The sequence below is a fragment of the Chelonoidis abingdonii genome, chromosome 1 (genome assembly GCF_003597395.2).
Source record: "Chelonoidis abingdonii isolate Lonesome George chromosome 1, CheloAbing_2.0, whole genome shotgun sequence".
Lineage (NCBI taxonomy): Eukaryota > Metazoa > Chordata > Testudines > Testudinidae > Chelonoidis > Chelonoidis abingdonii.
In genome coordinates, this window is record NC_133769.1 from 227,344,553 (window position 1) to 227,368,174 (window position 23,622).

The 23,622-nt window shown below is 45.3% G+C and overlaps 1 protein-coding gene across 4 annotated transcripts in view; it reads right to left on the bottom strand.

The window, feature by feature from the left end:
* CNKSR2 (connector enhancer of kinase suppressor of Ras 2) overlaps positions 1–23,622 on the bottom strand; it is a 401,265-nt gene that overhangs the window by 243,331 nt on the left and 134,312 nt on the right. For all 4 annotated transcript variants that reach the window (XM_075059991.1, XM_075059987.1, XM_075059986.1 and 1 more), the window contains exon 5: positions 12,014–12,055. In XM_075059991.1, coding sequence (XP_074916092.1) covers positions 12,014–12,055 — 42 coding nt within the window. The remainder of the gene's footprint in view (positions 1–12,013; positions 12,056–23,622) is intronic.

Genomic DNA, 23,622 nt, shown 5'->3' on the forward strand with positions numbered 1-23,622 from the left:
GGACCCCCGGGAGAAAGAAGGCTACCAAGTCTATTGACTGGGCTATACAAAAGTCCCACAGTTGCATTGCTTCTTGGCAAAGAGGAGAAGATCATGTCCCTCCTTGTTTGTTTATGTAATACATGGCCGTTGTGTTGTCCACGAAAATGGCAACACAACGGCCCTGTAGATGTTGCCGGAAGGCCTGGCACGCCAATCGGACTCCTCTGAGTTCGCGGACATTGATGTGGAGCTTCAATTCTGACACGGACCAAAGGCCTTGGGTACACAGATGCCCCAGGTGTGTGCCCCACCCCAGAGAGGAAGCGTCCGTTGTTAGGAACAGCGAGGGTTGAGGTGGATGGAACGGTCGACCGGCACACACCATGGAGGGGTTCGACCACCAGTTGAGGGATCCCAGCACATGCGACGGGATTGTGATTATCATGTCCAGGGCATCCCTTCGTGGACGATAGACCGAGGCGAGCCAGATTTGCAGAGGGCGCATGCGTAGTCTCGCGTGCTTTGTCATGAAAGTGCACGCAGCCATGTGACCGAGTAGAGTGAGGACGGTGCGGACAGAGGTTGTTGGGAAGGCTTGGAGCCCCTGAATGAGCGAAACTAGAGATTGGAACCTCTGTGGAGGCAAGCTGGCTGTTGTTCGACTGGAGTCCAGCAGTGCCCCTATGAATTCTATCTTCTGCGTAGGATGCAGAATGGATTTGTCTAGAGTGATGATTAGACCTAGACGGGAGAACAGACCTTTGATGATGTCTACATGTGCGGTAACCTCAGCCTCGGAAGTCCCTCGAATCAGCCAGTCGTCGAGATAAGGAAAGACATGAATTCAATGGCGACGGAGGTAGGCGGCGACTACCGCCATACACTTCGTAAAAACTCGAGGGGCCGAGGAAAGGCCGAAGGGAAGAACCGCAAATTGGTAGTGAGGACGATTCACCACGAAGCGAAGAAACCTCCTGTGCGGTGGGTAAATCGCGATATGAAAATACGCGTCCCTCATGTCGAGAGCAGCGTACCAATCTCCGGGATCGAGGGAAGGAAGATGTTTCCCAGGGATACCATGCGGAACTTGAGCTTCTTGATAAACTTGTTCAGAGCTCGCAGATCCAAGATGGGTCTGAGACGCCTTTCGCCTTGGGAATTAGGAAGTATCTGGAATAGAACCCCCTGCCTCTTAAGTCCTCTGGAACCTCCTCTATGGCTCCCAACGCGAGGAGCTTCGAAACTTCCTGCAGAAGGAGTTGCTCGTGAGAGGGGTCCCTGAAGAGGGACGAGGAGGGAGGGTGGGAAGGCAGGTCGAAATAAACTGAAGACGGTAGCCACATTCCACCGTGCTGAGGACCCAGCGGTCCGTTGTTAGCTGGGACCACGCAGGGAAGAAAGCAGCGAGGCGGTTGGCGAACTGAACGGGATCCTGGGGGAAATTGGTACATTGCTCTCGGGCGCACCTTCAAAAGTTAGGCTTCGGTCCCACCGGTGGTTTGGTGGGACCGGAATTGTTACCCCCTTGAGGGCCAGACTGGCGCCTACGAGAGGTCCGGCCTCTCCTCCTGGAGAAGTCCTGTCTCGTCGAGGTGGGGGTAGGATCGCTGGGGTTGGGAACGGAAGGACCGTCTCTGAGTCTGTGGCGTGTGCATTCCCAGCGAACGCATGATCACGCGGTTGTCTTTCAGACTCTGGAGGCGAGGGTCTGTCTTCTGGGAGAAGAGACCCTGACAGTCAAAGGGCAGGTCCTGTATAGTATACTGCAGCTCAGGTGGCAGACCTGACGCTTGCAGCCACGATATATGCCTCATAGCTATCCCCGAGGCGAGAGTCCTAGCTGCGGCGTCCAACGAGGCCTGGAGGGAGGTCCTCGCAACCTTTTTCCCTTCCTCCAGGAGAGCTGAGAACTCTTGGCGGGAGTCCTGTGGGACAAGCTCTACAAATTTCCCCACTGCCTCCCAGGTGTTGAAATTGTATCTACTTAGGAGGGCTTGTTGATACGCCACCCTGAGCTGGAGGCCTCCCGCAGAGTAGATTTTCCTGCCCAACAGGTCCATATGCTTGGCCTCTCTGGATTTGGGCGCAGGAGCTTGCTGGCCATGTCGCTCCTGCTCGTTGATGGATTGGACTACCAACGAGCAAGGGGGAGGGTGAACATAAAGGTACTCATACCCTTTTGATGGGACCATATATTTACGCTCAATCCCTTTTGCTGTAGGAGGTACCGATGCCGGGGTTTGCCAGATTGTATCTGCCGAGAGGATACTGACCACTGGGTCATCCACCTCAGGAACTTCCTCCACAGGCAAGTTTATGTTCAGGGCCACGCGGCAGAGGAGGTCCTGGTGAGACCTGAGGTCGATTGGGGGCAGTCCTGACATTGCCGTTCCCGCCACAGCCTCATCCAGGGAAGATGAGGAAGAGACTCCAGGGACCAAAGGGTCTTGGAGAGACTCCTGGTCCTGTGGGGCATTCAGGGGCTGCTCGTGTTGGTCCATGCCCTGGGCAAGAGGTTAGTCCGTGCTCATTGGAGGGGGTCTGCTTGCCGTGGACTCCGGTGCCCGATGGTCGGAGAGGGCGGAGTGCGGCGGCGGATGGTGGCTACCTTGGCTCTGATGGTAAGCCCACAGAGTCCAAAAGGGCCACTGATGAGGACCTTGGTTGTCCGACTCTCCATAAGATGCCGTGTCGGCATGAGAGGAGATCGACGGCTGTCGAGACGGCCACGGTGGGACGGAGACCGTGTGAGGAACGTCTCTGCGGCCAGTAGAACCAGCCCTGTGCGGTGCCAGGGAGCGGTACCGGGAGTTCCGCCGATGCTGTGAGGGTGACCGGGACCTACGACCAGCGCGGTGCCGGGAAGTTGACCGGTGCCAAGAGTCGCCGTGCCGAGATCGGCTGCGGGAAGTGCGGTGCCGCGAGCGGTGCCAAGATCTGGAGCGGTGCCGGTAATATCTGGACGGCGACCGGGACCTCGAGCGGTACCGCGAGTACAACCGGTATCTTGATGGGGAGCGGTACCGGGACTGTGAGCGGCCGCGGGACCGAGAGCGATGACGAGACCGTGAACGTCTGCGGGACCTGGACCGGGAACGATGGAGTCCCACGGTGCCGGGCGAAGAAGGTCATACGGGGGCCGGCTTGCCAATAGATTGTAGGACCCGCACCAGCAGTGCCGGGGATCGAGGGCACTCAGGCTCCGTCATTGCAATCAGCTCTTGTGCAGCGGAGAACATCTCCGGGGTGGAAGGCACGATGAGCTCAACCATGGCAAGTGCCGGGGAGCTGGTAGGCACCGGACTCGACGGCCCTTCCGAGGCCGGAATCAACAGTGCGGCAGACATCGGTGCTGCGGCAGGTGGAGTCGATGCCGGGCGGTCTGGTTTGGCTAAGCGCTCAGACTGCGGCACGGGTATAGCGGCCGCAGGAGGCTTGCGCTTCTTGCTCCACGGTGAGAGCGAGCAGTGCCGACCAGAAGCTGGTGCCGGAGACTGGTGATACGACGTCTTCTCAGAGGGCGTGCGGTGCGGTGCCGAGGAGGTGCTTGTTCGCGGTACTGCGGACGGTGCTGAGGACGGTGGAGTTAACGCTGCCTCTATCAGCAACTGCTTCAGGCGAACGTCCCGCTCTTTCTTAGTTCGGGGCTTGAACGCCTTACAAATCTTGCACTTGTCCGTTAAGTGAGATTCGCCCAAGCACTTAAGGCAGGAGTCGTGCGGGTCGCCTGTGGGCATCGGCCTACGGCAGGCCGCGCACGGTTTGAAGCCCAGTGATCCGGGCATGAGCACGGTACCGCGGTAGGGGACGGGGCTAACCCCCAATCCCTTCTAACTATCTACAAAAACTATTACTACTAAAACTAACTACTAACTACTGTTAAGAGATCAACTATATACACAATTTGCAGAAAAAACAAGAGAATCGCTAGGGAGGTGGAGAAACAGTTAGACTGCGCTCCACAGTTCCAACGACCGACACGGGCGGTAAGAAGGAACTGAGGAGCGACGGGCCGGTAGGGGTATATATCCGGCGCCATAGCGGCGCCACTCCAGGGGGCGACCTGCCGGCCCACCAAGTGTTGCTAGGGTAAAAGTGTCCGACGAACGTGCACGCAGCGCGCGTACATCTACTGGAATGGATATGAGCAAGCACTCGAAGAAGAACGATCCTTTTCTCTTTGCCCACATTGCCAAAAATCTCAGACATTCTCTGAACATCTCATTCCTTCACTACTTCAATCTCCACCTTTAAGGCCTCAATGCCTGCAACTCTGCCTCACTCAAATATATTCAAAGTGCTGCTGCTAAAATAATCTTCCTCACCCCTCTCTCAAACTCCCTCCATTGGCTTTCCCTTCTTCCATTTCACCAAGAAGAAATTTCTCATGCTAACCATCAAATCCCTCCAAAGTTGAGCCCTGCCCTACCTGTGTTTTCTATTATTTTATTACAAAGCCAGCTTCCAGTCTGGTTTTACCTACTATGCCAGTTTCAATCACCTGCTTGTCTGCTTCTTCCACGTGTACCTTCACACTTTTCCCTATGCCATCCTTCATATGTGGTGATATCTTCTAAGGAAAATCCACAAAGTCTCTGCCTTCATCTGTCTCTTCAGATTCACCAGAAAGCATACAGAAAATTGCCATCTGATAACAGGTAGGTAGTTGGCAACTCGTGATCCCTGTTACTGATGGGATGAGAACCAAACACACTGATAGGATGCTTTGCATAGGTTATATTTGTTACCTTGTGCTTTGCATAGGTTATATTTGTTACATTGTGATCCCCACCTCCCTGCTTGACCTGCTTCATCTTGTCTTTTAGTCTGCAAGTTCTTTGGAACAGGTACTGCCATTTACTATATTTATACAATGCCTTAGTGCAGGGATCGGCAACCTCTGGCACGCGGCTCGCCAGGGTAAGCACCCTGCCAGGCCGGGCCAGTTTGTTTACCTGCCGCATCGGCAGGTTCGGCGGATGGCGGCTCCCCCTGGCCCAGGCTCGCCGTCCCAGGCACACCCTTTGGCCCGTGCTGCTTCCCATAGCTCCCATTTGCTTGGGACAGCGAACCGTGGCCAGTCGGAGCAGCGGTCCACCGAACCTGCCTACACGGCAGATAAACAAACTAGCCTGGCCCGCCAGGGTGCTTTCCCTGGCAAGCTGCATGCCAGAGGTTGCTGACGCCTGCCTTAGTACAATGTGACTCTGACTCGGTTGATCTCTCTAAGCACTGATGCAATATAAATGTTATATAATATTTCTGCTACGTTTTTCTTTTGAGAAAGGGTGACCACAACTGAACTTCATGTTCCAGGTGAGGGCGTAACATAGATCTGAATAATGGCATTATACTATTCATGTTATTTCTATACCATCCTTTGTACATTCTAACACTGTTTGCTTTTTCAACCCCTAATGAGCAGTGAGTAGGAAATTTCATTCAATTGTCCACAATGTCATCTAGGTCTTTTTCCTGAGTGGTTACAGTTGGGTAAAACTCAGATGTATGTACGAGTTCAAATTATGCATGGGAATGCACATTGAAAAGTATTTGTTAACAATTCCATTGTATCCAGTTTGCCTATTCACCTAGCTTTATTAGATTCCTCTGAAGTTTTTCCACAATCTTCTAGTCTGGACTATACTAAATAATGCTGTAGCACCTGTAAATATTGCTACCTCACTTTTCACCCTTTGTTTCAGACCACTGGTAAGCTCAATATATTTTCTTATTTTTATTTATATACATACACATACACACAAATACAGTGTATTATCTCCCTGTGTGTAAGAAAAAATAGTTACTAACTTTTCTCTAACTGTTGTTCTGCAAAATGTGTTGCACATATCCATTCCAATGTAGGTGTCCACACCCCAAGCACAGCTGCCAGAATTTTTTCCCTTAGTGGTATCTGTTGGGTCGGCTTCAGTGCAGTCTGGTCCCACGCACACATAGTGCTGGTATAAATGGATCTACTGGCCCCGCACCCCTTCAGTTTCTTCTTACCATCTGACTCCAATAAGAGGGGATGGAGGGCAGGTTTTAGAATGGACATGTGAAACACAGCTCAAAGAACAAAAGTTACAGAAAGGTTACTAACAGTTTTTTCGTCTTTGAGTGCTTGCACATGTCCATTCCAATGTAGGCGACTCACAAGCAGCTGCACAGGAGGTGGGCTTGGAGTTCAAGTACAAACTGACTGGAACACAGCACGGCCAAAGTTGGCATTGTCTCTGGCCTGTTGGGTAATGCCATAGTGCACTGAGAATTTGTGCACCCAGAACCAGGTTGCTGCCCTGCAGGTATCTTTAACAGGAACTTGCACTAAGAAAGCAGCCAAAGATGCTCACGATCTTGTGGAATGAGCAGTCAGGTTAGCCAGAGGAACAATTTTCGTGAGTTTGTAACATGGATACATAATATAATCCAAGATGGGATCCTCTGGGCAGAGAATAAAGGGACTCTCCATCTCTCTGCTATCATTATAAATAGCTGAGGTGATCTGTGGAATGGTTTTGGGCCTTAGAATATAAAATGCCAAGGCCCATCTAACATCCAAGGAGTGTAGGCGCTGTTCCTCCCTATTCTCATGCAGCTTAGGGCAGGATACTCGTAGAAAAATTAGTTGGCTGCAGTGGAATTGTGAAACTACTTTCAGAAGGAACTTCGGATGCAAGTGCGGCTGCACTTTATCTTTGAAGAAGACTGTATGTGTGGATTTTGACGTGAAGGGTTGCTCTCCAAACCCTCCTGGCCGAACCAATGGCCACTAAGGAGGCCACTTTCCAGAAGAGGTACAACAGCAAGCATGTTGCTAGAGGCCTGAAGGGTGTACCTGTAAGCTTTGACAGGATGAGGTCTAGGCACCAGGAGCGATCAGCTCCTTTACCTGAAGGTACACTCACTCCAGGCCTTTGAGAAAACTGCGAAAAGACTGATCTTTTGCAATCTTAGGATGCAAAGCTGAAATGGCTGCCAGGTGGACTTTGATTGCTGTTTCAAGAGCAGAATGTACTCTAAAATAAGTTGCAATGAAGACTGTGCGAGAGGAACGCTGCACTGGAAAGACCAGATGGAAAATTGTTTCCACTTTGCCAGATAAGTCACCCTGCTGGAGGGTTTTCTACTGCCTATTTAAATTCTATGGACCTGCTGCTGGATTGGGATCTCTACTGGATTGGAATCTCTACTGAAAGGCTTGAAAGAATGGTGAACCAGTGCTGTCTGGGCTATGCCAAGGCTATGAGGATGACCCTTGATCAGTCCTCCTTGATCTTCAGCAGAACCTTGTGTATCAATTGACTGGGGAGAAAGGCATAATACAGGTGGGTGGTCCATGCTAACAAGGTATACATAGGAGAGCCCAGGCTGCGGCCCCACAGGAAGCAAAACTGATGGCATTTTCTGTTGCCATGGGTAGCAATCAGGTCTATAAGGGAGTCCTCCATCTTTGGAAGATGTCCCTTGCAATGTCCGGTTGAAGTGACCACTTGTGGTGAGTGGAGAAGGACCTGTTGAGACGATCCGTGAGTTGGTTCTGTGTTCCTGGCAGGTAAGATGTTTCTAGATAAATTGAGTGTGTGATACAGAACTCCCACAGCCAGACTGCCTCCTGACATAAGGGGGAAGAACGCACTCTGCCCTGCCTGCTGATATAATATATGGCAGTTGTACTGTCCATGAGAACTGAAACCGTCTTGTCCATAATGTGGGGTGGACCACCCTGAGTTCCCAGATATTGACCCTAGACCTGAAGTCCTGAGGGGCCTTTAGTGAGCTCCCCAACCCAATGCCTAGGCATCAGAGACCAAGGACACCAGCGGTTGGGGCCTCGAAAACGGTACTCCTGCACAAACTGTGCTTTGGCTCAACCACCAGTCAGTGAATCAAGGACCTGGTGGTGTTGCAAAGATGAATATACTGTGGCCAGCCAGGCCTGGATAGGTCTGATACATAGCCTTATGTGTTGCACCGCATATGTGCATGATGCCCTGTGGCCCAGAAGGCTCAAGCATATCCAGACTGTGATGGCCAGATGTGTCTAAAGGGAACTTATGTTCGAGACTGACTGAAAACAATCCTCTGAAAGAAAGGTTCTACCTGGACAGAGTTGAGAACCACCCCTATGAACTTTTTGTACAGGAATAATGGTGGATTTCTGTTAGTAGGCCTGTCATACTTTCCAAGGCCACAGAATATGAACACCTCTAAACAGCACCTTGGCCCACGGGAAACCCCCCTAGGTTCCAAAAAGGCCATTGCATGGGTGCTGGTCCCCACAGTCCCAGAGGCCAAGTGTTCAGAGGCAACAGCAAGGTAAGAACAGAGCAGGGACCAGTGCTCACCGTCCTGATAGTGGTGAGAATAGGATCCCTCTTCAGACTCCAACAATGAAGACGAGCTGCAGTGGGGAGGACCAAGGCGGTGCCAACCCTCTCGGTGCCAGCAAACGGTACCATGGAGAGGCGCAAGCTAAGGCTACCATAAGGGTGGCTGGTAAGCTGGCAAACGTCTCTCTGCTGCTCATAGGTACTGGCAGTGCTGAGTCCTCAATCTCCAGGGACCCCGGGACAGAGAGTGAGTAAGTCTCAAGCAGCCACAAATGCCCCTGGGATTTACAGTACTGCAAACTGACTGATACGCTGTCAGCTGGAGGATGGCACTTCCCATACCCGAGTTAGCGGAGCCTACGGGGATATCGAGGCTGGCGAAGGTGGCTGCTGTAGTGCAGGAGAGGGAGAGCAGCCCGACACAAATCTCGCTTTATCTAGAACCCCTTGCCTGCTTCCTTTTGACATTGGGGAACGACTCTTCTCCTGGTGCTTACAGCGCTTCTTCTTAGGGCACCACATCGGAAGATCAGCACCGGGACTCTCAACTGGTGGGAGGAGCACTCCACACCAAAACTGAAGTGTTTGGTGCTGAGTCTGAACCTGGCTCCGATGCTGGTCTTAGGGCTGCCTCCCAGAGGAAAACCTTCAACCTCGCCTCCCAGTCTTTCCTGGTGCGGGGTCCCTGCAGTTCTGGCAACCGTCTTTCCAGTGAGCTTCCCCTACGCATCTGAGACAGCTTGAGCGTGGGTTGCTCAAGGGCATCGACTTGCTGCAGGAAGCGCAGGCAGGGCCGGTGCAACCATTTAGGCAAACTAGGCAGCTGCCTAGGGCGCCTAGTGGTTGGGGATGCCTAAAAGTCCCCTCAGGCAAGGAGGTGGAGTGGAGGCGAGCTGGGCGGGGGGGCACACGGGGAGGGCTACCCACAGTAACGGGGCGGGGACGCACAGGGGAACAGCTCCCTGCCCCAGCTCACCACTCTGCCTCCTTCGCTGAGCACGCAGCCCAGCTCTAAGTCTCCTCCAATCAGCGCTGCAAGCCTGGGCGGGAGGAGAATTAGAGCAGCGCCGGCGTGCTCAGGGGAGGAGGTGGGGCCGAGGTGAGCTGGGACGGGCTACCCAGGCAGGGTTAGCTTCTGCGGGGGAGGTCTCCCCAGGTAGGGTTAGTTGCCGTGGCGGGAAGGGGATGGGGGGAAGTCTCCCCAGGCAGGGTTAGCTGCCGTGGCGGGGGCGGGGGAGTCTCCCTGGGCGGAGTTAGTTGTTGTGAGGGGACGGGGGGGGAGAAGGGTTAGCTGTCGCGGTGGGGGGCGGTATCTGCTGCGGGGGGGCTCCCCGAGTGAGGAGCTGAGTTAGCTGCCATGGGGGGGCAGGGTTAGCTGGGTGGGGGGTGCAAGGTGGAAGTTTCGCCTAGGGCGCGAAACTTCCTTGCACTGGCCCTGAGCACAGGGATTGAAGCCTGGTGACTGAGACATAGCCTGGCACCGGGGAGTGGACAAGCCTCTCTAACCAAGGGCAGAGGCATCCAAAACTCACTAACTACTAAAACTACTATTCACTCATGAGAAAGAGAAGAAAAGCCAGTAGCAGAAATTGCCTGAGCAATGAGGGAAGTTCCAGCAACTGTCACAGGCGGTAAGAAGGAACTGAAGGGGCACGGGGTCGGCAGGGCCCTTTGTCATAAACAGATAGTTAAGGGTTAATGTCTCTTTTACTTGTAAAGGATTAACAACAGTGGAACAAAACCCTGACAGGACGTCAGAGACAAGATATCTTTCAATCTCAGTGAGGATACGCTCTTTGTTGTAGTTTCGTTTTGCTTTTGCTTCTAGGCTGAGTGGTACCACAGTCTCTACGGCTCGCTAATCTTCTGTTTCTATTTGTAAGTACAAAGGTAGAAAGACAGTATAGTCTTTTTATTTGGTTTTCTTTATGTGCAAATGTGTAGTTTGCTGGAAATATTTTAAATTGTATTTTTTCTGGATAAGGCTGTTCATCCATTTTTTATAAGCTAAAAGACCCTGTAATATTTCATCTTGATTACAGAGACAATTTTTATGTTTTTCCTTCTTTTATTAAAGTTTTCGTCTTTTTTAAAATCTAATTGATTTTTTGGTTATCTTGTACAAGACTCCAGGGAAGGGAGTCTGCACTCACCAGGGAATTTGTGGGAGAAAGGAAAGGAGGGGAAAGGGAATGGTTTATTCCCCTCTGTGGTAAGACGCAGGGATTCTGGGTCTTGGGGGTCTCCAGGGAAGGTTTTGGGGAGACTAGAGCTTATCAGGAGCTCTACCCTAAGTCCTAATTGGTGGCAGCACTATAGGATCTAAGCTGGTAATTAAGCTTAGAGGATTTATGCTGGTACCCATATTTTGGACACTAAGGTTCAGATTTGGGAATTATACCATGACACCCTTCATACTGGTGCAATGAGTGTGCGACACCAGAGGTATCCGACAGATACCAAGGAAAAATAATCCAGCAACTGTGCTTGGGGCAAGCACACACCTACATGTGCAAGCACTCGAAGAAGAACCCTTTCAGCATTCAGCATTTCAACTTTTTGCCAAAGCTGCACCATTAAAAACTTCATTATTTAAATGCCTGTAGAGAGCAGTCAGTCAAAGGTGACAAAGCCAGGCTTACTACAAATGCTAATATTTTTTGCCCCATAGGGGAAAAATGTCAGTGCAACTGAAGAACTCAAGACCTTTTTGTTCTGCAGTTATGGTAAAATCAAAAGTGTCAGCAGCCTAAAGAATTGAGCTTGCTAGGCATTTGATTTGGGAGCATTAAAAAAATATTTATAGAAAATCTTTTGTAAAGCTTCATATCCAATGAAGTAGAAATGAAGATAATTTACTTGAGTGGCATGAAGAATAGGTATCAAAATCTATCTGACCAGTGAAATAAAAAGTACATTGTACGTGAAACCAATTAATTACTTGCTCTCAGGAACAGCACTATTTGTGGCTGACTTTAGAAACATGGTCAGTATTAACTCAATACCTACCAAAATACAGTCACAGTCTGACAAGCAATTAAATATCTTGCACTAGGGCTTCACATTCATTGCCTCAATAATTTCCAGAAAAACTTTGCTCACATTTTTGTCTCCTCACCCCTCTATTGAGCAGCCCTTCAAACACAAACTGCATTTTGAAAGTCAGACGTATTATCAACAGCAATAAAGATTATGCAAGTGGAACTTAGGAAGCATTTTTGCTAATGACACATGAGCCAGGAGGAGGAGGTTCATTCTCCCATAGTTTTATTGGGTCTGCAGTGGTAACAGCAGTAAAAAGTAGTATAAACTTTAAACTTTTTAATTGAAGTAAACAGATGTTACTGTGTATGCCTAGAGAGCAGATTTGTTGAGTCAAATGTTATTTTTACATAGCCATTTCTGTGACCATAACCACATTTTAATATCTGTTGCCTATGAGCAGAGATGGGCCCAAATCAGAGTTTGAATTGAGATGCAAGCTTCTCTAAAATTGAGGGGTATTCAGATCCAGCATCCTGCTTCAGGCATATCTCTATTTGCTAATGATTCCCCATGTTGCTGGTTATTAAAAATGATGCAACAAGCCCAAATCAGTTCACCCTCACCACAGACACTACTGCAAGGAAAAGAAAAGATAAAGTCATAGGTGTTACACAGTGGAGATGTGTGTTTATAGAAATCCAAGGATTACTTACCACATGAAGAATTTTATTCTCCGTTTCATATACTGTACAATCCTGAAAAGAGAAAGTAGATGAGGGACATTAAGTCACTAAGTAAAACATCCCTTTGAAAATTGCTTTTTTTAGGGTTAATCATACTGAAAAATTTATAGAGAAAACCCCATTTCAGTGTCCCAACTATGGTGAAAGGATTTATGTAACCCAAATTGAGATAGTAGAATAAGAAGGAAATCCTGAGTAGCAAAGACCTATACCTCCAGTTCTCCACCTTATTTTTGTTGAAATCCCACAAGATGGATTTTATTCTCCTCTCCCTAATATCGTTTTGTGCCATGCCCTACTACAGTCATAGTTGGCTGGTGTCTCTTTCTCCTCACACATCTCTCTTTCCTCCTCCTTTCTCATTTTATCTTTATTTTCTCTTAATAAAATCTTATTTCCTTTGTATCACAGAAACATCTCTCACCCACCAAAAACCAAAATGTAACCCAGCAAGCATTTCACTCAGTTTAAACTAGGTGTGAGAGGCTAAACATTTCCCTAGTGCAGAAAGCGATTGTCCATCCCATTCCCACCAAGGAATGGGGAGAGGAAGTTGAATTATCCACAATACATTGAGTTCAATCAGAGACGGGGAAAAGTTTAGAGAAAAAGAGAAAAGGTGAATTGACTCATCATCCATGGACTTGGGGATATGGAGGATGGACAATGAAGAAGAAAAGTGAGCTAGACTGTTACACACAGAGAGCTCACTAGGGGTTGTACACATGATCATTTTGCTAAGAACAAAAATGAGGACACATGGAAAGGTAGAGGATAGAGGATTCAGAGGTTGGATTAGGGACAGAAATCCTGGTGGATACAGAGACTAGGAAATACGGGGAAATGAGAAGCAAAGAGGAGGAATATTTTTGTGCATATGAAATAAAATGTATGCTGTTGAAGGCATTACTCCAGTTTCAGATGGAGCCTTTAGTCTCTACTGTAATACAAATAATAATTCAAAAAATGGTGCTTATATTTTAAGTCTTACATGTATTAAATGTTTCTCCAATAGCAATAGCACAGAGAGTACAGGATCAATTTTTGGCAGATATACCAGAGTGGGCAATTCTAAACCATGAAATATTTCTGGTGCTAATCGTGAAAAAAACAAAACAAAAACTAACCTGTTCTTAATTTTCACATGAACCAGCCCCAGTGTAGAACTGCAGGTTAAGTTGGGAGCACTTTCCTAATAGTGACTATTTGTATTGGCAAGGCATTGCTAATAATTTAACCAAATGAAAATCTAACAATTATATGCAAACATCAATGAAGCATCTGCATTCTTATCTGCAAAAGACACGTTTCACCTTTAAATGTGAAAGGGCAAGTAACATTTTCAAATTGGATATATTTATGTTTTGCAGGAATCATTTTGCAAAAATAGCAATGAGAAACTGCGAAACATTTTAGCAACATTTAAAAATCCAAGTGTTGCTGAGCAGATAGTAAACTATTCATATTACAAATTAAACTACCACAAATCAAGTAGTCAACTTAAAGGGAACACAGTCTAATCAGTTATCTACTCTGGAGAAAAGGCTATTTTTCTTTATGTGCATGAATTACATAATAATACTGAAAATAAATAAAACGGTCCAAAATGAGCGTACTTAAACCATAATAATTAAATTTTTTTTTTCTTCACTTAACTAAAACACGAATGACTATATAGCAAATATTTTAATAGCCCAGAGGAAAAACTATTAAATTCTGGGTAAATAATATAAGTGATTTATGATGAAATATCTATAGATATTTTAAGTAGAAGTGCTAAATTACACAATTATTTGCTCTGATGCCACTTTTTAAAGCCATTTAAAAACACACATACAAAAGAGAAAACTAAATAATGTATAAAATAATGGATTTATGTGGGCTTTGGGTTACAAAGTTTGTCTGCTGTTGCCCCTTCTTCCATTTCAGCCCAAAATGAATCAATCAGAAACTTTGTATCTACGTAGTCATTGAGAAGCAGTGCTTCTGATATTGGCAATTCCGCATGAGAGACAACCAGCACATCCACAACATGCCCAAACCAGAAAAAAAATTGTATTTTTTAAAAAAGCAATATTGTTTATTACAAACAACAGAAGACTAGCAAGGGTCAATATCATTGCCACTCTGTAATGTAATAGTTAAATAAACATCAGAAACATTGGCTTGGAATCCAAAGAAAGGGGAGCAAACTGTCTAATTCTGACATACCAATAACTACAATGCTAGAAATTGAAAACCAACTGGGAAATTCTTGGAATTAGTTTTCTAGATCTGAACAGAATAACATAGCCAAATGGACTTATACTCACTGCCAGTCATACATGTATGATGAATGGACTCACCAGCCCAAGCTTTACTGTAATCCTGAAACTCCCCCAAAAGACATGTCAAAGCTGAAAACGCAGTAAAATCAAAAGGCTGTATCTCAAGGCTTGTCTGTATACAAACACTTACGCTATGTCTGCACTGTACCACAGTTCGGACATGCAGTAAGCACCAAAGTGCTGCATTGTAACTCCCCTGTGTGGAAACTGTGGGTGTGACCTAAAAGGTTTCTAGTTTGCATTAACATAGTTCTGTTTGAAAGGAACATGAGAAAGGGCACTAATTAGGGTGACCAGACAGCAAGTGTGAAAAATCGGGATGGGGGGGTAATAGGAGCCTATATAAGAAAACGACCCCAAAATTGGGATTGTCTCTATAAAATCGGGACATCTCGTCACCATAGCACTAATGGGTGATGCAGAAAGAGATCACGTGATGGTCAGAGATGGGGGACTCTGCGAGAGAGAACACACATGTGCAGCGTTTGGTGAAGACCATGTCAAGTTAACAGCCTTTTTGGTGAATGGAAGAGTTGAACAAGGGCTGCAGATCAAATGAAGAGGTCGGAGCAAGGAGACGTGCAGCTAAGAAAACAGATGTGTCAACAACATGGAAGCTGAAGAGACTGAAGTTAAGTGTAGGAGATGAAGAGGAAGTGAGTGACAGGAGTCCAAGTCAGAGAGGAAGGCTGATGGGGTAGGAACTAAATGCACAGTAGATGACAGAAATATGGAGGTAGAGAGAAGAGAAAAGTTGGATATACTATTGTTCAAAAGGAGAAAGTTGGAAGGGGTTGAAGGAAGAGTTGGAAGCAGTAGGAACAAGAGAGCAGATGCCCAGCATCCTGACCACAGTCTGATCCAGGGCAGGGAGAATGACAAAAGAAGAGGCCTCCAAGAGAGGACAGCTGCAGAGAAAGTGATACCGAACGATCTATTTTCTCTCTGAGATCCAGGAATAGGAGAGGGCAAGGCATGAACAGTTTGCGGATGGCTGTGGTCTTTGTTAAGGCCTGAGTTAATTGTGTCTAATTTGCATATTAATTCGAGTTCAGCAGTCTCTCTTTGGAGTCTGTTTTTGAAGTTTTTTGTTGTTGCAAAACTGCCACCTTCAAGTCTGTCACTGAGTGGTTAGAGTGGTTGAAGTGTTCTCCCACTGGTTTTTGAATTAACTCAGGCCTTAACAGAGACTGAGGCCAGGTCTACACGACGAGATAAAATCGATTTTAGATACGCAATTTCAGCTACGAGAATAGCGTAGCTGAAATCGAATATCTAAAATCGATTTACTCACCCGTCTTCACCGCACGGGATCGATGTCCGCGGCTCGCCATGTCGAATCCGGAAATCCGTTCGTCTTGGTGGAGTTCCGGAATCGATCTAAGCGCGCTCAGGGATCGATATATCCCGTCTAGATCAGATGCGATATATCGATCCCCGAGCAATCGATTGTAATGCGCCGATACGGCGCGTAGTCTAGACGTGGCCTGGGAATGGCTGGGTCATTACACTAATTGAATCTATTTCCCTATGTTAAGTTCTCCTCACACCTTCTATGGGTCATCTTTATTATCACTTCAAAAGTTTTTTTTCCCCTGCTGACGATAGCTCATCTCAATTGATTAGACTCTTCCTGTTGGTATGCATACTTCCACCTTTTCATGTTCTCTGTGTGTATAAATATCTCCTGTCTGTGTGTTCCATTCTGTGCATCTGAAGAAGTGAGCTGTAGCTCACGAAAGCTCATGCTGAAATAAATCTATTAGTCTCTAAGGTGCCACAAGTACTCCTGTTCTTTTTGAGAACTGAAAAGTGTTGCTAACTGCACAATCAGCACCTAATTAGTGTTTTTAACACCGCACCACCCACAGCTAGAGAACCTTTTTTCCCTCCGCACCTAGAGGATGTCCCACTGCTGAAAATTCCCCTCAAAAAAACATTCAATTAGGATATTTGACTATTGCAATTAAGTTAGCGAACAGCTCATGTACAAGTTGAAGTTAAACTTTTTTTCTCTTTAGAAAAGCTAGTATGCATATAAACTGTCACCCACAGCCAAGCTGTACTCCCACAAGAGATCACAATTAGTTACCATTTCTGTGAAACAATAGCACGATTACTCCCCTAACCAAAATACACACAAATAGAAAGCTTTTTTGCTCTACACATTAATGCTCTGCACTCCAAAATTTTCTTAATGGACAAATTTTAACTAAACCTAGGCTATTTGACCTTAGATTGACCCTATTAATACCATTTCAACTAAAACAGCTAAACAAGGTTGATGGTTACTACAAATGGATGAATACTGCAATATGTGTAAAGCATATACTACACATATTGTATGTACCAGAAAATCAAAAAGGTTTCTTTAGTCTATGTGATGGGCCAGATCCCCACCTAGTAAAATCTGACATGAGCTAGTGCACACTGATTTGCACCAGCCAAGGATCTGACCCCATATTTATAGTTCAGAAAATCCAGCAAAGGGTTTGTCTCAGAAATAGTACATATCCCATCATCAGGCATCAAAATGAAAAGCAGTGATGAAATTAATTATCATCATCAGGCTCCAGTGGCCTCTCCCTCCAGACCCTTCACAAACAGCAGGAACAGCAAGAATGAACTCTATAGAAGCAGCTGGGAGCAGGCTAAGTATTCACAACATGAAAGGAAAAGATAAGATAGAGGAAGGGATTACACATGCGGAAGAAGTAAAAAATATAAGTGAAGGTTAAAATGCAACAAAACAAAACAAGCCTATGAAAAGGCAGAGTTGGTTAACTTTAGATTTTAATATAATTAAAAATATAAATGAAAATATAATTTTAATACCATTAGAAAAGCTTGGTAATCTTCAGTACTGAAGCACTCATATATTGCACCCCTCATGTTCATCATAAACATTCTTCTGCATTCTGTCTATTAAGATAGTAAAGTCTTTAAGATAAAATGAAACTCACCTGCAAAGTGTCTAACTTGCTTTGGGTATTACATACACAACAGAAAGTTTAAAGAGAAGTGAAGTGAATCTAGCCAAAATTAGATATACTGTATTTGACAGCAATGGACCAAGTAAAACGCACCGACATATACCACAGATATATATACATACACATTTCACACACACACAGAGCAGCTTAGAGGTAGAGTCTATTAGAGTTTTTTCATGACTCTTTCAGGGCACCTCAAGTAATAACTTGGGGATTTATGTCCAATAGCTCAAACTTTCCCTGTTAAAAGTTCAGCAGACCAGAGACGGCACATGCCCGAGGTTTTTCTTTTATAGCTGAAACAGGCTGGCAAGTGTTTTGAGCATAGCGTGTGTCCCCAGACTCCTCATTGTTCAGCCCACAAGGACCCACTCCTTGAAGTTAAAATTCCATTTCTTATGCATACACAGCTAACCCAGCTATATTTATTTACATAAAGCAATTGTTGGTCATTCACTATAACAGGGATAGATAGATAAGCTGAAGACAATATAGGTAATATTCATTTGATTCATGCAGTATATACACATCTCGTGAATACACAACCAAATTCTAAATACAGACCTTTGATCTAATGACAACTGAGTATAGTTGCATACAGGGCTTTGGAGCGGAGCAATGGAGCTGCGGGTTTTTGCCATGAGTTGGAGCGTAGCCAGAGCACAGCTCCAAAGGCCTGGTTGCATATTTAAGGTAATTAGAGTTACAGGATACAGACAGACAAACATACACACGGCATCTTTCCTTGATCTCTTATCAACACAATGAACACGCCTATTAACCCCTTTTAACATCTCTTTGATACCCCCACATAAGTGAATTGTCCTGATTCCAATTGCAATGCCTCTTGACAAACCTCTACGATTCATACACAGGTTACTTGGCCTGCTGATCCTAACCTGACTGCTGGTTTGCCAGCATCATATATGTATTTATTGTAGTTTCCATTTTCCTCCCCATCACTAACTTTTATGATTCAATATATGTTTCTAATGTCTTCTTCTCTCTCCCATGGTGTCTCTAATTCTCCTGATTATTATTTCCCTGTTCTATTTTCCACTTCTTTGAAAAACTAAATGCAGCATCATCTTTTTATTCTCTTGTCCTCTCCTTTGAATCATAGCTTGTTGTAAATCATCTCACAATGAAGTGATATGATTTTACAGAACCACCAGCTCAAATAATATCCCATGGCTCTAACATGCCATAGGAACAACACTCTTACAATTCCACTGAATTAACAGAGGGCAACGTCCAACAAAAAGATCAAAGTTCCAGAGACAGGATGTTGCACAGGTTAGTAGAATCCAGATTTAGTAGCTAATATTCTTTTTATCAAATTGATCAATATACCTTGGACTCTTCCTTTTACTACATCTTCCAAGCCTCCTAATGTATCAATACATGGAAGCTGGCCAGGTCAGATTATACAAATTGTTAATGAATGAATAGGGCACACACCCAGGGCTCAATCCTGCAAGGTGCTGAGAACTGTGGCCCTGATCCAGCAAAGTAGTTCTGTGCATGCTTCACTTTAAATGTGAGTAGTCCCAGAGACTTCAGTGGGACAACTCATATAAAGTTAAGCAGATGAAGTACTTTGCTGAATCTGGGCCAGAATGCTCAGCACCTAGCCTGCAAGAGAACAATTACATCAGTACATGGAAACATTAATCGACAGGTTGAAAATAATTTGGACCATGTACCAATACCAAAAAATTTGCACTCAAGGGAACCTTATGGAAAAGAATAAGGTGAATCTGGATTTCTGTGCCCACTTGAAACAGATGTATTTTTTATAGTTTTATATACTGAGTTGGCAACCTGCTGAAATTGTCTGTCATGGGCTTCACTTCTCTGAGTGCCTATGGGCTATGACCTTGTGTCACAATATTGTCATTGCTCTTATTCTTTCTATCACAGTTTCAGGGTATTCCTCACCCCCGTGTTCCACTCCAACAGTTCACAGTCAGGTCTCAGGCCTCCAGCTGTCACTCATCTCTGGGCAAGAACCATTATACCAGTCCCTTCTTGACTGTTTTTTGTTTTGTTTTGTTTTTTAAGGCTATGCACCTCCCTGCCTTACAGTGGGATATCCCCAGAAAGCCAATCTACCTAAAGGCCAGTCCTTGTGCATTGCTTTCTTTCCGAGGGCTATGTTCCAGTGTATTCCCAATAATTATAAGTTACCACACAGTTCCTTTTAAGCAAGCACATTTACTATTAAAGATAAAAGCATCATAGATAAAACATAATAAAAACATAATAAAAACAACAAGATTTAAGCAAATAATACATGTTCCAGGAGTCACTCATCAGTCTTTTGGATCTTAATAGACAAAAATCTTTCCAACCCTTTCACAAAGATTGGGGCCTCCCTTGGACAGAAGGCTCTGTCAGTTTGTTGGATCATAAAGAAACCAGAAGCCTGTGTAAACCCAGCCCTTTATATCAGAAGCCCTTTCTTTGTCTGTTAGTCTCTAGAAAACCCAGCTTGAATAGTATCTGAAGCCACCCCAGGGGTGGCACCTCTCTAGAGTTGTTTAGTCTCAGTGACTAGACTTAACCACACTCCCCCCCACTTCTTTTTTAGTTCCTGTAGGAGATGTGATAACTCTCCCCCACATAAGAACACAATCATATGTGAACATTCATATATTGAATACAATGTCCTCCAAAAGTACTGGATGGGCTTGCAATGTCTCTCACACCACACCATATTCACTAGGCACTTGCTGCATTATCATCAGTTTGGGAGTCACAAGTACTTGTGAACCCTATGATTTTATTCCCATAACTGTAAATTTGTGCTAATTAGAAAATAAGATGCAGTCACTTGAAAAAAGATGTGTGTTTTTATCATTTCTGGTATCCCATAAGTAAATAATAAACTTTCATTTGTTAATTGCAAAAACAAATAAAATTAAATAAAATTAAATTAAAATTTCAGCCGCATTACTCACTCTTAGATGAGGGAGTGCAAGAGGCAATAACCACTTCTCACATTTGAAGAAGGACTGTGTATATTCCTGGCCATCAGACTCTCTTATTCATTAATTTATTTAGTTCTTCCTGCAATACTATTTGTATGACAGGAAAACTTATAGATGGAGATCTGAGAAACAGATAGATTAAATGATTTGCTAGAAACAGAATCCAGAACTCCTTATTTATTCTTAGTCTAGTGAGTTAATCATAAAATCATTCATCCCTCTCCACTACTTAGGGCCATGTGAAGTCAAGAGTTGTTCAACCAGGCTGCATGGCACTATGCAGGTAGAATAAACTGGAATAGAGAGTTGCAGAGCATAAGAATTCATCTATGAGAGGTCTCATACCAAAGGCAGCTCTTGAATTAACTACATTTCAGCTTCTTCACCACTGGTTTCTTTGCTTTCTTTCACAGCCTTCCAGAGCTTGCACAATTAAGGCATCCATGTATATATCTTTTATTATGTTAGATTTTCAGTCATTGAAAACCATATGAGATTATGAACATAATTCAAGAATGGTGATCAAGTCACTTGGGAAATACAAATGTCCTTCATAAGCAATTCAATCTACCCTCCACAGTTACTCATATGAAGGCAGCAACTGAAATTTGTTTACTGTTTAAAAACGGTTGGTTGATAAAACTGCTTTTGCTTTTTGTTTAAAAGTCATATCAGATGTTTTAAACTAGATTACTAAACAAGAACTAATGATTAATGACAAGAGGGATCAAGATGGTCAGGGACACAACCCCATGCTTCCGGTGTCCCTAAATTGCCAGTGGTCAGAAGCTGGGCCTGAACGACAAAGGATGGATCATTCAAAAGTGATTTGCTCTGTTCATTCTCTCTCAAGCATCTGGCCCTGATCACTTTCTGAGATAGGATACTGAGTTACATGGAACATTGATCTGACCTAGTAAGATTGTTATGTTTTAACATGATCCCCTCAAGACTAAAAGTAAAGAAAAAACTAGCCACAGAAACATTATAAATTATCTTATTCTATCTGATCACTGTAACTTTAATAACTACAGGGGATTAAAATGAGTATGGGGCAGGCTACAATTTATTTTTTTTAAAAAGCACCAAATGATTTCAAGGTGATACTGCAGCCAATCTCCATTATCAGTAAATCAGAGCAATTATTGCAATAAACACATGCATGTGTTTGATGAAAAGTTTATTTTCCTGTGTTTCCCTATACCACCTCCAAACAAATAATAACTGGGAGAAGATTAGTAAACTTTTACAGAACACTGAAGTCTTTCATTAAAGTAGAAGGTTTTGGAATGCTTTAATACTGTGTTTTCTTTCTGTAATTGTTCAGTACCTATCCTGCAAACCTGGCTTTTTCAGTATATTATGAAGTTTCTCCAAAAATTCAATAAGTTTAAAAAAAGACGGTTACTCACCTTTGTAACTGTTGTTCTTCGAGATGTGTTGCTCATATCCATTTCAGTTAGGTGTGCGCACGCCGCGTGCACATTCGTTGGAGAAACTTTTACCCTAGCAACACTCAGGCGGGCGGCTGGACCCCCCTGGAGTGGGCACCACTAGTGATGAATATATCTCCGCCGAACCGCCACCCTCTAGTTCCTTCTGCTGGCTACTCGACTGGGGAAGGAGGGGTGTTGGAATGTATGGCAAACATCTCGAAACCAACAGTTACCAAGGTGGTAAACCTGTTCTTCTTCGGTCATTGGCTCATATCCTGTCTCAGTTAGGTGATTCCCAGCTATCTAGGCGAGTGGCGGAGTGAATTGGCAGACTGGAGCACCGGCCGCCCAGGTTGCTCATCGCAGAATGTTGTACCACGCCTAGTGCGAGGCAAAGTGTGGACCATGACCCAGTCGCAGGCTACGGCATCTCTTGATGGGCAGTGCGCAGGAGGCCGTGATGGAAGCTTCAGGCCTAGTAGAGTGCGCTGTGAGGACGTTCCAACGACATGACTAGCTGTAGCACGGCGAATTACAGCGTTACCCAGGAGATCCTTGGGGAGGGACTGGTAACCTTTCATCCGCTCCGCAACGCCCAAACCAGCTGACGAGATTTCCGAAGGCATTGGTTTCTTCATATAGAAAAGCCAGCGCTCTAGCGCAATCTAAGGGTGTAGCTCTTTCCAGAGAATGAGGTATCGGAAAGAAACCGGAGAAGAATTTCCTTGTTAGGATGAGCAGACACTACCTTTTAGGGAGACGCCGGATGAGTACAGTTTTACTTTTTGTACTTCGGAGCACAGCATAAGAGCAGGGATACGGAGCTCTGGATGCGAGACCGCTGGGAGGAATGACCGAGGAAGGACGCGGCCACCAGGGGGAGCGAGCAAAGGCGTCGGCAAAGGATGAACCCATCCATACAGTGGAGATCTGGAGGAGCTTACTGGGTGTGTAGTCGCTATGAATGCTTGCATATGGGTTGCAGTCGACCTCAATGTGACTTTTGATTAACAAGTTTTTGCTGTAGACTACAGCCATGAAGGCGGTGTCTATGATAGAAACTAATTTAAATTATTTTAACAGAGTGATACCGTGATTCTGGATATAATTGTATAACGCATCAAGAGATTACCAGGATAAAGCCCACTTGGTGCCACGTCAGTAACTTTATAGGATCGTTATGGATCGCTCTTATTAACGCGGAGCTTATTTGCAGGACTCCTCGTACGTATGCAGATTGGTTTTGGAAAAGAGGAGACGCCATGTAGACATTGTCCAGTGTTGTCAACCGGGTCTAGCTGTCGGAAGATCTGATGCCCCTTTCTGGCATTCGCCCCTCTTAGTTTGATGATATGTTCCTAAGATAGATGCTCTTATAACAGTTGTGGAGTCTCTTTATGATCATAATGTGTCTTGGTCTGAGTAGTGTGTAATTGCCCCTTACTCTCAAATAATGTTGGGATTCACATAAAGCCCCAGAATCAGTCACCAGAGTGATACACGAGCTCTGAGCTGCTCATTTTGAACCAGATGTATGCTGAGAGTTGAACACTTCGCGACTTTTGATCATATCATAGGCTGCTGATCTGCTCGCTGAAGTGGCGATAGGCTGTCGCCAAGACAGCGCTGAGGGTATTTGCAAGGTTGTAGTAGGGTATAGGTTTATAGTTGCTTGAACTACACCTCTCGGATGCGTGGAAGCGACCAGACAGCTCCTGGCCTTAGGTAGTGACCGAACACGATCGATATGGGGGGATACACGACGTCCTTCGTGTGGGAGGTTGTTGGAGTGAGCCCCCTGTTGTCGGCACGACAGCGTGATGCATCAGT